The sequence below is a fragment of the Seriola lalandi genome, unplaced genomic scaffold (genome assembly GCF_002814215.2).
Source record: "Seriola lalandi dorsalis isolate HSWRI2012SDOR001 ecotype SW California unplaced genomic scaffold, Sedor1 jcf7180002054431, whole genome shotgun sequence".
Taxonomy (NCBI): Eukaryota; Metazoa; Chordata; class Actinopteri; order Carangiformes; family Carangidae; genus Seriola; species Seriola lalandi.
The window spans coordinates 391,478-407,702 of NW_019524984.1; the positions used below are offsets into that span (position 1 = coordinate 391,478).

At 42.2% G+C, this 16,225-nt stretch overlaps 1 protein-coding gene across 1 annotated transcript; it reads right to left on the reverse strand.

Moving 5' to 3' along the window:
- Nucleotides 1–3,377: 3,377 nt before the first annotated feature.
- Nucleotides 3,378–15,774, reverse strand: LOC111658272 (E3 ubiquitin-protein ligase TRIM62). The gene is made up of 4 exons (XM_023410739.2): nucleotides 15,595–15,774; nucleotides 11,764–12,020; nucleotides 9,723–9,838; nucleotides 3,378–6,572 (listed from the first exon to the last, which is right to left on the reverse strand). The coding sequence occupies exons 1-4, from the start codon at nucleotides 15,682–15,684 to the stop codon at nucleotides 6,022–6,024; spliced, it is 1,014 nt and encodes a 337-aa protein (XP_023266507.1). The 5' UTR covers nucleotides 15,685–15,774; the 3' UTR covers nucleotides 3,378–6,021.
- Nucleotides 15,775–16,225: the final 451 nt, after the last annotated feature.

Consider the following 16,225-nt stretch of genomic DNA (forward strand, 5'->3'; position numbering starts at 1 on the left):
CAGAGTAGCTCAATTTGGCAAAACTGTTGATGTGCCCTCATCATGCCTGAGCTGACAAGTGTTCTCCTCCACTAGTGAGCAGGGACACAGGTGTCAACACCAGAGGGCACTCCGGTACAACAGCAACTCCCACTACCATAAGCCTCCTAAAATGTGCCATAGATGAGCTTTAGGATGTAACAGGAGAGGGATGAAGGGGATTCGGGAAACAAAAGAAGACCTTTTTATGCTGTTTTACCTCTGAAGGAGCCAGAGGCTTGAAGCTCACCTCTTCTTTGGAAGTGCAGAGACCTGTGCAGACAGATACTTAAACCGCAGCACACACACACAAGAAGACCACGTTCCTCTGCGTGTGCGTTCATGCTCTCTTAAGTCACACACTGTTAATGCAATGATGTATCCCAAGGAAAATTATTGCTTCATAACTGTAAGCTGACGTGCTCTGCTGACAAGTTTAAAAGTTTAATGAGTGCTGTGGTCTTGAGGATTATATATTAAATGAGGGCATGATGACATTAAGGTGAAATGTCTTAGTTGCTGTAAGTTTCCTCAGTCATGAAACTGTAACTCTTCAGTGTAGGGACTTTGCTCTGCAAATGGTTGAGAAAAGGGAAGTGCAAGGGTTGAGATAAATTTCCTCCTAATGGTGTTCAGTTTTATTGCTTTAACAGCACACACACAAATGATTTAACTGCTCCCAGCCAGATGAGTAATCCTCTGATTCACCTACAACTTTCTGCACTAGTTTCCAACTTTCAGTTTCCGAGGTGGGATGGGTCCCACTTTCACTACATACATTCCTACGTTGCACAGCAGGTGTAATTTTCAGAGGTTTTCTTCAGAAGATCTTTAGTGTTACTCTACAGTTTGTTACAGCTCCAGATTAATTCCAGCTACATGGGGTTCAAGTCTGGAGACTGTGCTACTCTTCCATCATGTGAAGCCAGCGGCTGTTTTTGTTCCTCTAATGTTTTGGGTCATTATCTTGCTGTAGGATGAACCCCTGACCCACCAGTCTGTCTTCCTTTGTGACTTGTTTTCTGAAAATATACAGCACTACTTCCTGCCGTACATTATTGTCCTAATAATGTATCATAGGGTGCAGTAACACAATTTGTTCCAACGCTGCGTTCGTACAGACAGGGGGTTTGTAACCTGTCAGGGATTGTTTGCATCGAATTTCAAAGCTTCATTTACACTACAGGAAAGCTGTAAATGAAGCAATTGATTAATCTCTGCAAAAGGCCTGTTTTTTATGAAATTTACATAATTTTTCAGGTTTTGGTGACTTATGCATTTTTTTTTCTACCTTGTACCATTAAGGTTATTCACTGTACTTGAACTGCCTACATTTTAATAAGAGCTCAAAAAATAAGGGGTGTGCTAAAACTGTTGACTGGTAGTGTAATGGATTAATCAACTAATTGTTTCAGCAATGAGATGTTGTTTTATAACAATTTCCCTCAAGTCATATTTAACCTAATATATACAGCAATCCTGAAAACATGCACAATAATAGGGATGATGGATCTATTCATGCCACCAGCATTATAGCTGCAGCTGATGACAAAAGCGAGCCTTCATGTCTGTTTCTTCCATCCCTTACAAGATTAAAAATGTTACAGTCTCGCCTCAGGAGGGCCACATCAGCCTGGAATCGGATATGGGTCTCTCAAAGGAGAGCTCAGTGACTTTTTAATGGATGCTATCCCCTCAGGGAAAAATGTCTATTACAGGATGGACACCTTCTCCTCGGATGAAAATGTCTATCAGAGAGGAGAGAGCTGAGAAAAGTGTCCAGAATCAAAGCCGAGAATATGGAGCCACTTGTCCTGAGGGTCTGCTGTGAATGAATGGCACGCCGCTTCAAACTGCACAGTTTGTTATGGAACAGCTGTAATCATGATGCAACAAGACTCAATTGCTTTGGAGTGTGAACTAATAAAACAGCAGGGTACGAAGTTTCACAAAAAAAAAAACAACAACTCTCAGCCTTTCTGATGCAGTGTATGACTCAGATGTTCGCTTTCGATCCTGATTTAAAACTGCATAATGATTTCTTCTCTCCGCTTTAACAACCAGTCATTCAGATGCGTCACAGATGGCAAATGAAGAGGACCTATTGAAGGCTGCGTCTCACCCGCAGCGAGGGAACACTGAACTCCTGCAGACATCTTTTTTTATTCATCATGTCACACGCCTGGGCCTCAGCCTATGCCAAAATAGGGAAGAGTAATAAAAGACAGCGCACAGCCTCCCACTTCCCTGCTGGATAGCTTTTTTGTTTGGCACATCTCAAATATAATGTTTGGCATTACACTCTTGCTGAACCGGAGTACATATTGACAAGCAGAGGCAAAGTCTTCCTATACTACAAATGGGATTCATCTGCCTCCCAGATATCTTTCATTTTGAGTTTCAGTTTTGATATTCTTGTTCACAAAGTGATATGATAGATCTGACTAAAGGCTAAAACATTAAAGCAGTGTCAGCATTAGGGTGAATTGGCGATTATGTCCTCTACAGCAGTGATTCTCAAGCATTTTAGCCTGTGACCCTTTAATATTAAGCAAATTAACTTGTGACCCCTTGTTCAAGGTTTCATGTCTTCATGACCTATGAGCATTTGAAGCAAAGACTGATTTTTGCCCTCTCAGCTTGTTTTTTTGCCCTGCAATACCAGTCTGTCCAAAACATTGTCATTTGTTGACATTTATGTCCAACAGAGGAAGAAGTATAGTAGTATACCTCTGACTTGACTGTCAGCAGGAACTCTAAAGTTAAATTTGTCCAATACTTTGGTTTATACCAAATGAGCCAATGACATCCCCATCAGCGTCAGCTGTTTTTTTTTGTTTAGTGCCAATTAGCAAATATTAGCATGCTAACACGCTAAACTGAGAATGTGAACATTGTACCTGATAAATATAACAAATAATTTTACAGAGCAGATGGATGCCCCCCCCTCAATCTCTCTTAAATTGTTAATCCGCTCGTGACCCTTTGGATGTTGCCTAAGTTGGAAACTAGGGATGACCCCAATACTGAACTATTGATTAGATATCAGGTTTGACTTGTCTAATCAACAATAAACAGTTTCTCTGTCATTGTCATTATGAAATTAAATCTTTTTCCATCAGCTACATTCATTCAGTCATGCTAACTTAGTTTTTGGTGCCGCAACAATTTCTGGTTCATGTTGCCGAAATAAAAAATGATTCACTTCCACACAGTGATGTACAGATTATAAATCTGGGAAAAAGAGAGCTCCGATACTGGAATAGTACTCTGTACGTGAATTGGAAGAGAGGAAAATTGGATCAGTGATGCACAGTGTTGATGCACATCCAAACCAGGACAAAGTTACACAGACCATCTGATTTTCGCAGTAATTTATTGTACATTAAAACATTTCCCACAAACCTCCAGCAGCAAAAGCACACTAGAGTGTGTTCATACAGTGATGGGTGCACAGCGGCCATCATCAAAAGACACAATCATTAAAAGTGTCATAGTTATATTATCATCATCATCATCATCAAAATCATTTTAACCATTAGCATCATCAGCATCACCAGTAACCCAACACCACCTCACGATAATCTCCTTCTTACTATTCAAACAGAAAGTCTTAATGAGGCGGACCGCACTGAGGTCTGCAACACAGCAAACTGGGGTCAAATTTTAACATTTGTTTTAACCTGCATGAGCGAGGCAGGTTGGGATTTACTTGGAAGGACATTTTATATAGTGATAGACAGATCAAGAGGATAAAAGTGAAAAATAACTGAATACAGTCCCGATTGTCTAAACCACACATTAATTAACTTTTTAAATTAATTTTTCAGGCTTTTTGTGCCTTTATTGATAGTGCAGTAGAAAGAGACAGGAAATGGGGAGGCAGAGAGAGGGGGAATGACATGCAGGTAAGGGCTTGTCCGATGCGGGACTCGAAACCACACATTAATAAATAAAATTATTTTTCAGCAAGCAAGCTCATCAAGTTATCTGGATAAATTTAATGAGTAAATCCCAGAAAACTGACAGACAATGAGCTGTGCTTGGTTTTAATCAGATCACTGCAGATCTTTGCAAGTTAAAACAAACAACCAAGACTAGTTTGGAGATGCTCACAATTTGACCCTAGTTTGCATCATACTGCACATACCGGAATCACATCCAACAAAAACAAGGGCACTGCCCCAATTTTCTTCTAAATGGACAACACAGACTACACATACACTAATGCACGGATGAAGATGTACAGTGGCAAAGGAAGGGTGAGGTGATCCTTTTGTTTGTTCATTTGTAGATTTCCCGAAGAAAGATCTGTCAAGTTCTCTCTGATTCCAAAGAATTTCATAATAAACACTTTTGGCCACTGCATGGTTTTGCTTTGAGGGCCAGATGGGCTTTATCAAGCACATCCAAAGCTTGATTTAAAATTACAGCTGAAGCACGCCACTCAAACACACCCGTGAACATGCTCAAACACAGACACACACATCTCTCAGTGTGCCGGACTTGGCGGAGGGACAAGAGCCTCTTGGAGCAGATTCTGCAGGACTTGTGTGCAACTAATGATAAACAAGAGCACTTGAGGCACGTGGGGCAAAGAAATAAAAGATGACTTGAGCCTCAGAGGAATTATCAGTGATTTCATTATTATGTAACACAGCAGCAGCCAAGGCGATGCCAGGATCACATAAGTTGTGCTCAAGTCAATCCATCCTTCTCCATTTTCCTTGATAATTGCCACTTTCTAAAAACATACAGACTGACTTCATTTACATAAAAGATACGATTTAAAATAAATGGAGTACAGTTGGTCTCTGTAGCTTTTTTCTTTTAAAGCAATTTTCATCTTTAACTTTTCAGATTTTCATATCTGAGAACAACCAGAGGTCTCTGCCTCATGCGGATATCTAGTTAGACAGCATGACTTCATATTCTTTTGATTCCAAGACAAAATGATAAAACATCATGACAGGAAGCAGAAATGTGCTTGAATCCAATCCAATCCACTTAAAGTGGACAAAAAGCCCACATGTGTAGTGTATGCTGAAGGCTAGCAAAACCAAAGGAGGCAAAACATGAGCCAGCATGATGAGAGACTCAAACCTTTTAACCCTTAATACACTAAATACAAATATGAAAGTCCTTACTCCGTCAATAGCAGCATATTTCTTGACAATCTCCACCTCCAAACAGAGCTTCCTATCACGCATGGGTAGGACTGGGCAGTGGATGGGGATGGGCAGCCTATGAACAACTTTTTCATTGATTTAATTTGTCTTAGGTAACGTGCAGAATCATTGGTGCACATGGACTAGGAGCTTTCCTTGTTATGAAGAAGACTGAGCAGACAGATGTGGATACGTCTTACAGGAGGAACCAAGTTCATGGTCTCAGACAGAAGTAAAAAGTGCCAACGGACTCGACAAGTTCAAAATAAAGAGCGGACTGCTGTCAATCACGTTCCACAAACACAGCTAAGCCAACTGTACAGCACAGAGAAGACACGTGACCAGTCTTCAGTGTCCTGCTTGCCTGGACAGAGAGGGGACGTCAGGTCTGACAAGCCTGGAGCTTAATAATGGGAGTGGTGTCCCCTGGGAGTGTGCAAGGTGGGCCTGGGACAGTCACTTTGAGCGCAGGAATCGCTTTTTTTCTTTTTTCAAACACGCTGCCACAGACCCCAGGGGAGCCCAGGGGTCCCGCTGTCTCCATTTACTGTCATCTTTTCAATGAAAGATGTGGAATGAGGCTCAAGTGCAGGCCGTTATCTTATGGTGGTTTCAAGTCACAGAAAATAACAGCACAGGTTTTTAGAGCAACATCAAGCACAATTCTTAACACCGAACTGAAGGAAATAAACATTTCAAACACCCTATTAAACACTTTTTTTTTCTTTTTTTTTTTTAAACAGATTTATTTAATTATTTTTTCTTTAAGTCCTGAGATTTCACCTACGATGGATTCATCTGTCAGGACAATCAAAACCACAGATGTGTGTAGCTCTTAAAGGCGTACAGTGTTGATTCGCAATGGCTGCACGTTCTTGCCGTTAGCATGGCTCTGGCCGGGGCTGAAATAGGGGAAGACCTTGGCGGGGAATTTCTCTCGGTAGGTGTAGAGCCAGGACATGTCCTCCGCGTTGTAGAAGATGAGCAGGCCTTTCGGGTAGTCCAGATACACCCCCACCTTCTCCAGCTTGCTCTTGACGTTGAGACGGGTCCAGGGCTCGGTGCAGGCACTGTACTGGTTCCCGTCGTGCATGACGATGCAGTAGAAGCCGCGACTGGGCTGGATCTGGATGCTGCCCTTGCGACTGACTGTCTCGTGGGCCACACCGATCATCCACTGGGTCTTCTCCGACACCATCACTTCCCAGTAATGGACACCTGAGGCGAAGCCCTCTGCGCCCAGAACAGACACCTCCACATCGAAGCGGCGTGGGGAGTCCTGCAGCGGCTGCGGATGGAGATTCCCGTAGGCCACGATGGTACAGTCGTCTGAAAGGATCAGTCTTTGGTGGGCTGTGATGGGGTCGAGGGTCAACGCTGCTGGCACTGAGGAGGCAAAGGAAAGGAAGACGAAGACTCAGTATTTACTTTTAAATTCAACAATGTGGAGTGACGACAATCGGCCGAGATAAATGGGATACGTGGATATAAGCAGGTAGAAAAAACAAACACATCAATGTTTTATGACTCAGCTTGGCCAAACAGAAAAGTAAGGAGTGCAGTGTCATTCTCAGCGCCTTCTTTATCATTGCAGAACAGTTTTATGCTGAGGCGGTCCGTGAATACACCCCGGCTGCTCAGCCACTTCACAGGAGAGGTGAGGTCAAGGTAGAGAATGGATCTCTGAAATGCTCCCGGTGAGAAGATTGCATTACAGGCAGCTGATTAAAAACAAAAGACACCGTCTGAATGAAAGAATATATACTGAAAATATACACTGAAGATTATAAGTTTTGACCGAGATGGCACTGAAAATGATGATCTCATTTACATGTCTCTGAGGTTTCTGCCTCCATCCTAAAGAGCAATCCGCACAGACGGCACTTTCTGAGGCACATTTAATGTCCATAACCCACCTGCCTCACAGAGCAGACTGGCTACCGTTTTATCGAATGTATGAATCTACATAAATCCTGTGTGGTGGAGTCACCGCATGACCCCCTGTGTTTTTATATGCTCCATTTCTATTTTTTCCCCCCTGGTGCACATAATATCCACAGGCAGCTTTTCAAATATCCAGCTGTTATATGCTGTGAACTTATTACTGGCATCTATAATGATTGATTAAGGCACCAATCAGGATAAGCTTTCTGGTTTCACAATATATTTCGCCCCGCTACAGTAGGAAATAAAATCAGTAACTCAATAAATAAAAAACATGTTTTCTTTCTGTCTCTCCGTATGGAGACTACCTAGAGGTAAGAAATAGCACTTTTGTGATGCTCAAGCTTTTAATACGTATTCCCAGTAAGAAAGTGGAAGTGTGTGTGTGTGTCCAGGTTACTCTGGATGATCCGATCACTCATTGGCAGAACTACTTTCTACTAAACAATCCCCTGGTATTAGGACAGTACTTATATTGGTGGTGACAATGGTGGTGGTGCATTGATTAGCACTGTCGCCTCACAGCAAGAAGGCTCTGAGTTCGAACCCTGGTTTCAGCCGGGGCCTTTCTGTGTGGAGTTTGCATGTTCTCCTTGTGCCTGTGTGGGTTTCCTCAGGTACTCCAGTTTCCTCCCACAGTCCAAAGACATGCAGCGACTCTGAATTGCCCGTAGGGGTGGAAGTGAGCATGAATGGTTGTTTGTCTTGCGATAGAGCAGGGACCTGTACAGTGTACCCCGCCTCTCGCCCAGTGTAACCTGGGATTAGCTCCAGCCCCACCACGTCCTTATTTTTGCTTTTTGGTACTCTGCACCCAGCTATACGTAATGGGGTTGAGCGTGCCGATTCATTACTTTTCACTTTACTTTTTCATTGCTTCACAAACAAAATTGTTTAGCAGTGGAGGATATCAGATATAACCTTGACAATTAAACCTAATCTCCATGTCAAAATAACACTAGAGGTACTGTAAGTGAGATGATATGTTTCAACAATTTGGCTGAACCCCTTCAGACCAGCAACCTGGTGGAAACATTACAGTATATATATCATTGCTGCCAGAGTAAGAGGAGGTGATCAAAGCCGTGCCCTGCGGTAAAAGATGATGGATGGCTTGTTATTATACTGCACACCCAACTGCTGCACAACTCTTATTTCAGGAAAATGAAACAAGGAGCTATGCAACGAGTGGTACTTTGAGTACGCCACGATACATTTTTTATAATCTGTTTTTACCTTCATGCATAAACTAGAGTCTTTTATAGTCAAGTGCTCTCCTGAGTCTGATAGGGTAGCTCAATTTGAGCAATTTCAGACCACGTGAAGAGTGCAAACAATACAGTGAAGCAGTAATTACAGTGATGGGGGGAGCAGCTCCAGCTCGCTCCACAGGCTCCGGGCTGGAAGGTGGCTGTTTCTCAGTGTTATGTTTCTCAGTTATGTGGTTTGGATATGGAACCATATCAGGCTGAACAATAACGGGTTGTTCCCTTTGCTCTCTTTAACATAGGGGAGACTCGGGAAAGAGTGGGAAAGGCGTCTTTCCAGTTCGTCTGTATATTTATCAGCTGGGATAAATGGAGGTGAAATGTCTGGCGGCCAGCCAGCGGACAGGACAATACCTTCTGCAGTCAATGACATCTCCAGTGTTTGTTACAATCAAGTCATCAAAATTTCATAACCCGAGTGCCTCTTTGTGCCACGCAGAGCAACATGCAAGCACACACACATCAGCGGAGAAGCAATTTTTGCTGCTGAACATGAGAGGGAAAAAAAAAAAAAAACCAACGGCGTCTGGTAGTTATTCCCGCTAACCCATCGGTGACAGCGAGGGCTGAGGGATGATGGGAGGAATGTCTTTGTTGCGTCTCTGGCAACCGCTGGTGATGGATCGTAACCAATTGTTCCATTTGGCAGCCACTCAAGGGAGGCCAAAAAAAATAAAAAGTGCCTGGCCTCCCTTCAGCTGGCAGCGGGCTGAAATGGGAGGATTGATTGAGGGAGTAAAAAAAAAAAATTCCTCAGCACATTATTTTAAATAATCTCCTGTGAGAAAGTGATAGCTGTAGGGCAGAGGGAGTAGAGCTGCTCTCGGCACTGTCAACCGCAGCAGGGCATCGCCGCCCTCCAGGTCCCACCACCATTTCTCATCTGAGGACGGAAAGTAGTTCAAAAGCATCCCCGCAATATTAATGCAGGCTCACTGCACCTAGCCAAGAAATAGACTGACACATAACTCTCCATAAAAGTATAATGAAATAAAACAAACAAAAAAAAAACATAAACCAAAGTGTTGTTTTTAAACTGTGATTTTTTTCACAGATTAAGCAAACAAGATTTAACATGTTAGAGAACTTTCGGTGTTTCAGACAGAGTCAGAAATGGTTTCCTGTCTCCATGCTTAGTTAAGGCATCCATCTTCCAGCTGTAGTCTTATATTTAATGGACAGATATGCGAGTGAGCGAATAATCATAGTTCCCAAAACTATTCCTCAAATACCTGCAGCCCTTCACACTGGATTCCACACTGTATATTTACTCACTTGCATGTTTAAGTTACACATATGTTTCACTCATGTTCACATACTGTACCTGGTGAAATATCCTGGAAGAGCGACTTCCATATTGTGTACTGTAAGGGCCCCATGTACTTGGATGTTGGGAAGTCTTCGTACGTCAGATTGGTCTCATGTATCTTCCCTTTAATCCTGCAACAGAAAAACAGATCAATAACAGTCTAAATCCAATTTTCAGCTTTTTCCAAACAATGGTGGCTCTTATTCAACCCACAATGCAGAAGCGTCGCTTAATTAATCTGGTTTGTGTGTCTGAACTGTGCTGTTATTGATGTTAAAACAGCTTACAAACTGCTTCATGAAAAAGAGATGAATACATCAGAGAGGGCGTGCAGGGAGGGGGTTCAGCTCTAACGCCATTACAATGTGATTCAATATGATGAACCTCTGCATGAATCATTCAGTGCACTCCTACATGTAGTCCAGAGTTCAGGCAAGACAATCAGTGGGTTGCTTAGCACACTGAAAACCTCAGTCACACCACAGTATGTTGAAAAACGGAGCTTACACATGTCCTGTAACATCAGGCTACTTGTGAGATATTGCTTGAAAATAAGGAATGAAAAATGTATATTCCAATTTTTCTGCAAGCACCATTTCTAGGGTGCTCCAGCAATGCAATGTTTTGAATGATACGAGTTCGTCTGGGGTTTTTGTGTGACTTTAAGATCTTTCATTACAAGACATGGTAGTGAAACCATCACCGTCCACCTGAATGAATCCACTTGAACGCGAGGGTGTAGGGATGGGTAAGTAAAGTGTTGAGTCACTTCAAGCCGCCAGAAAAGTATTAATGCTCTTTGGTATTGACTCTACAAATTGGGGGATTTCTGCAGGAAGGATGATGAACAGCTTTTTATCTCTTCATTTGGTTTTCTGATGACGGGGATTGAGAGCATGTGCTTTGACGTTGTTCTGTAGTCTTTGGTCTTATTTGTTTCCTTTAATGTATAACATTAATAGCCACTGCAGATGAAAATTTGCCTTTGGGCTAAATCTGACATATTTGCATCATACCGATGTTAACTCATGTGTGTTGACCCTAATAAATAAATGAATAAAGTGCTGTCTCCCGTAGGTCCTTAAATGTGATCCTGAATCCATCCAGCGGCCTCATGTGCCCTGCATCTAGGCATCTGCATTTGTTATGTTTCTCTACTTAGTTACAAGGTTTTGTCCTTTAATTCGTCACCTGCCTGTACAGTGCTATTGATCCCCTGACAGCAACACTATTATGTGGTCAGTGCAATGAGGTGACACAGTTTAATGAAGATTGTCTTTTCTTGGTCATGGAAGATGGACCGGAGGCTGGGTTTAATTTACTGACTGTAAGGTTTGCAACATTTCAAATTCATCACCAGTGGAAATACAATACCACAGTTTCCAAACTGATAGGAAATTGAGACCAAACCTTTTCCAGAACCCAAGTTTGAAGAATACTGTGAAATATTATTTTTCTCCCATGTGACAAAACATGCTCCACTGCTTAATGTTGTTATCTAGCACTAAAGAAAAGTCTCAAATTAGGAAGGTTTGCTCTTTTCCTGATTTGGGTGAGAAAATATCTAATGAATATGAGGGGAAAAAAATTTCAAGACAAAGAGTCTCGCCCTGCACTCGATACTTGACCATTTTTGATTGTCAGTGTTACAGATGCTACATTTTGGTACCAAACCCTACTAATCTCCGGGGACAGTTCTTGTCGAGTGAACTGGTCAATGAAATCGTCCTCCAGTCCCCCTCCCTGATTAAACATTACAGCTGGTTCATTTCAGGCCTAATACTCCATCTGTTCAGGGATTTGCTGACGCTGTTGGTCAAATTTGTACTTTCTACGAAATGTAAGCAGCCGTTAAGCCAAATTTAGCAAGTTATCAGCTGTCGGTTATCAAGAATTATCATTATAACAATTTTACTCCCTTTTTAGATAAAGTGTTGATACATGACTTGAGTTGACAACACCTGATCCTTCTTGGACTAAAAGTGTTTTTTTATTTTCTTATGGGACTGCAGTGATGAAACTGGACTGTTTTGCAAGGTCTGGGCAGGAGAAGCACCTCTCAGACGTGACGGCTACTCCCTCCAGGAAGTCGTGTCGTCCTGTCTCATTGAGGCGCTCCTGCAGGATCTGGATGCCCTCCTTGACGTCGCGCAGCTGCTGACTGTAGCGCTGGATCTTGTGCTCGATGTCGGCGAGCTTCCGGGCCGTATCCATCTCTAACTCTTCCAGCATGCTCTTCTGACGCTCGCGCAGGAAACGGTGAAGGCGCTCGAATGCATCTCCGATGGTTGCGCGCAGACTTTTGGCCGAGGACTGAAACACAAGTCAAAAGATGATTTAGTTAAAAAAAACTAAAAAAAACAAACAAAAAAAACAAAACAAACAAAAAAAAAAACCACACCCTCATCTTGGATATTTCTAACTGCCATAACAGGACTGTGACATAGACTTTGTACCATAGTTAGCTGGGTTTGTTGAGTGTTTCAGTTACAATCGCCTGCCTCCTAATTACATAACAGTCAGTGATTCAAGGGCTGACAAAGTGCTCTAAATTGTGTTAATATTACATTAACATTCATTCATTGATTCAGCTTGAACATGCATCGATTTTAAGTGGTTCTCCAAAAACAGTCAAAGTACAACCTTCCAATGAGAAAATACAAAAGCTTTTACACAGAAACAAACAAGAGTGACAGTGATAACCCAAAAAGAAGAGGTCAAGGAGGAGTGGGGGGGGGGGGAGAAGAGTAATGAGAAGTCATTACAAGCACAGTCAAGCACTTTGCAAGGGACAGCAGGCTGAGAGCTGAAGAAACTGATTTGTTGCTGAAGAGGAAAAATGGGGAGTTGGACATCAAAGAGAATGAATCATCTGAGTGTTAGCAGTCCGAGTGTCTGAGAGACAGAACAAAGGGGTGTGATGTGAAAACCCTGTACAAATCGCACAGAGGATCCTTTCGACTGGAAGCTTCTGAGGAAAGCAAAGACTGGACTTCAATTCAGACATTTAGCGAAAACTTTCCCTGTCCGTCTCTTGCAGTCATCATTTTATACAAAAACGTTGGACTTGTGTTTGTACACGGACTCTAAAGAAGTCCAAACATCTGGCCATCAAAGAGCAACTGAGAAAATTAATGAGTACTGAATCACAGTGAAGTTCATCTAAACAAGAATTTCAGATTAATCTTGTCTGTACAAAACCTTAGATGAATGAAGCCTTTAACTGAGGACAGTTTAAACCGCTCCTCTAATCTTTAAATGAGGAGCTGGATTTGGGAACTGTGATCTGAGGTTTAATTACACTTGCCTAAAAATTCAATCAATCCCCTCCAAACAGCAGGCATGTTTCTCCTGTTCTCTCAGAGACCAGGGGCAGGAATTCTCTCTCTCCGCATGTGGGAACCTATTCAAACGACGATTTCTCTGCAAGCATGAGGGCTATGACATTCAGGTGGGCTGCATCCCAGCATCCTCCCACCTACTTAAGAGCTGAAAACTGGTGGTAAGGAGGAGGAGGACTGCAGCAGCCTTGCTATCAGTCTCAGTGACATGCCTGCTGCTTTGGCCCAGCAGGCATGTGATGGCACTGAGAAGGAGTCTGCAGCCCTTGGAGACAGGACGCTAGCTACCTTTTAGGGAAGCATGTGATTATCAAGCGAATCCCCGGTGGGGATGTGAATAGGACACAATGTCTATCCTTCAGACGGAGATCCAACCAAGCACACACAAGCCAAGAGCTCAAATTGGAGTGCAAGGAAAGCACATTCAGTTAAAATGGGAGCTGGGCTGCTGCAGTGCTTTTCTTCTCAATTTTATCCTGCATTCATGTGGTGTCCGAATAATCGGAATAATGAGTTTCCAACGAGGAAAAATTTACGTGAACGCCTCCTCAAGTCGGAGCAACAACTCAGAATGTTGGTGAAAATTTTGGTACACATTTTGCCGAGTTGTTGAGGTTGTATACGCAGGAACATGGCGGATGAAACTAAATGTTATGTTGATGGTGAGAAACATATTGCATAGCATTTTTTTGCTAAAATGTAATTTGTAATATGGCATTAGGTTGTAACTGTTGACCTAGATTAATTAGAAAAGTTATTTATTAGCAGTAACCCTGATATTAATTAACACAAATACTGGAAGCAGCTATCAACATGTTGTTTTGACACTATGAGCAATAAAATACAGCACATCCTCTTTGTAGCATTAATGTTGTTTCCACATTCCCACTTAAAAGCACATGAACACACCGAAGTCGGAAGAACGACTTCCCAATTCGGGAAATGGAACAATCTGAGGAGCACATGAATGCAGCATTAGTGCAAGAACTGAAATTCAGCTCAGTCATGAACATTAAAGATAAACATCAACACATCTTTTAGCAACAATAAGGTAAAAAAGAAGAAAAATAACTTCAGGCAACCTCACATTTAGCAAGATGAAGAAGCTATGCAGGGAGACATTTCATTATCGGCAGCCTAAATGCATCAGGGATCAATGCAGTCACAGTGCGTGTCTCTTCCAGGCAGAGCACTCTGCAAATGGATGTAAATCTAATGAGAACAGCTCATTTCCAATGAGGAATGGGGGGCAGCTGAAAGGCCTGCATCTAGCAGTCAGACTGAGTCTGGCAGCAGAGGGTACTGCAGTGCAGAACCTGGACAGAAAGATGGGTGATGTGGCGACATTGGACAGCAGGTAGAAAAAACAGGTCCCTAAATGACAAATAACGCTGACGGCTGCGACATCGTCTCTGCCAGACAGCCTTACCTGGGTGATAGCTTCAATGTCACTACAGGAGAGAGGAGAGAGATATATGTGTGTGTGTGTGTGCGTGTGTGTGTGAGGGGTTGTGCGACTGACATATTGAGTAGATGCTCATGGCTGGCTGATTAAAACAAGGTGTCGAGATTAAACAGCCGCTCAATAAACCAATTTACGTGTCGGAATTTAACTGTCAGTCCAAATCAGTTAGGAAGGAAGGTGGATAGTCAGTGACTGAAAGACTGCACACATTAAACAGACCTGTCCTTTACTTTTATGAACCTGTGTTACTGAGGTTAGTTATTGAATGTTCCTTTTGCCATTTGGATGCTGAAGATTCAAGCAGGGATGTCATGCTTCTGTAGATACCTACACGCTCTGTTACGACTGACTTTCGACAGCATTTGTTGCTGCAGAATTACTTGTTAGATCAAAGTGGGAATTAAAGTGACTACTCACTTGTTTCTTGCTTAATCATTCCTTCTTACAAAATGACAGAAAATAAGTTTATTCATCATTCTTTATGTTCAGATTTTTTCCTCTATGCCGACAGTAAAAGAAGAATCTTCAGATTTTAAATTGTTCATCAGACAAAAGACATTTGAAGATGTCACTTTGGGCTATTTTATAAACTATTTCCTGACTTCTTATTGATTAATGATTAATAGGGAAAATTATTTGAAGACTACTCACTACTGAAAATGATCATTAGTTGCAGCCCTACCAAAGATATTCAGTTTATTATTGCAAAGCACAAAAACCGGCCTTTTCACAATCAAGAGGCTTGGGAATAACTGACCTTTTTTTCTTAAGAAATTACTCCAGCAATCAATGATCAAAATAGTAGCTGAGTCTTTTGATTTACTAACTGATTAATCAGCAAATAGTTTCAGCTCTAGACCAGAGCTCCTGAAATGTAGAGATTTTCTGCTAACCTGTTTTATTTCTTTGTTAATTTAATATTTTTGGACTGACATTACTTTAGGCCCTGGGAAAATATGTTGGACATTTTTATAGACTATACTGATAATGAAAACGATTTTCAGTGGCAGCCCCACAGGCTACAATCGGTGCTGGCCCAGCTCTGTAAATGATATATCTTGTGTTAATAATGTTACAGTACCTTGGTCTCAGTGAGTTGTCTCTGCAGGAGCTGCAGGGCCTCAGTGTGTCCCTTCTCACTGTCCTGCAGCGTGGCCAGCTGCTCCTTCATCTCCCTCTGCAACACAAACAACAGGTCACTAACTTGTGCCTGGACTTTACTACGACACAACTGTGGAACTAAATTCAATTAGCTGATGTGATTTCAGGTCCATTTTAAACGTTCAACTACTTGTTTGCTCAAATAATGATGACACAAAGTCAGTTACATAAAAATAACACCAATGTATTTGGCAGACACATTTTTGCAAATCTAACCTCTATTCTATTTATTTAAACTGCATTATTTGTATTACAGCTCTCTTTGCTTTGGTACAAGGCGGCAAAGATTTAAGCCTCAGCTACAAAGCAAGCAAGGCAGACGGAGAGCGAGATATGAAAGAGATCAAATGAAATCTCCGGAGGTATTGGGCTGTGTCAGAGAAAACTGGGTCTCCTCTCCAGTCAGGAACACACTGGCAGAACCTGCACCATTCAGTCACCTCCAAGTCTCCCCAAGGCAGGAGGGAGGGCTCTGCAGGAGCTGGCTGGGACGGCTACTGTCACGAATGTTTTTTTTTTTTTCCTCCAGTGCATTCAGATTTAGGTTTTTG

Excerpts from the sequence above, each read along its gene's own strand:
- LOC111658272 (XM_023410739.2), bottom strand. The coding sequence starts at position 15,684 with ATGAAGGAGCAGCTGGCCACGCTGCAGGACAGTGAGAAGGGACACACT. Across the intron at positions 12,021-15,594 it reads GACAACTCACTGAGACCAAG|TCCTCGGCCAAAAGTCTGCG; the intron begins GTACTGTAACAT and ends CTTGTGTTTCAG. Across the intron at positions 6,573-9,722 it reads CTTCCAGGATATTTCACCAG|TGCCAGCAGCGTTGACCCTC; the intron begins GTACAGTATGTG and ends TTGCCTCCTCAG.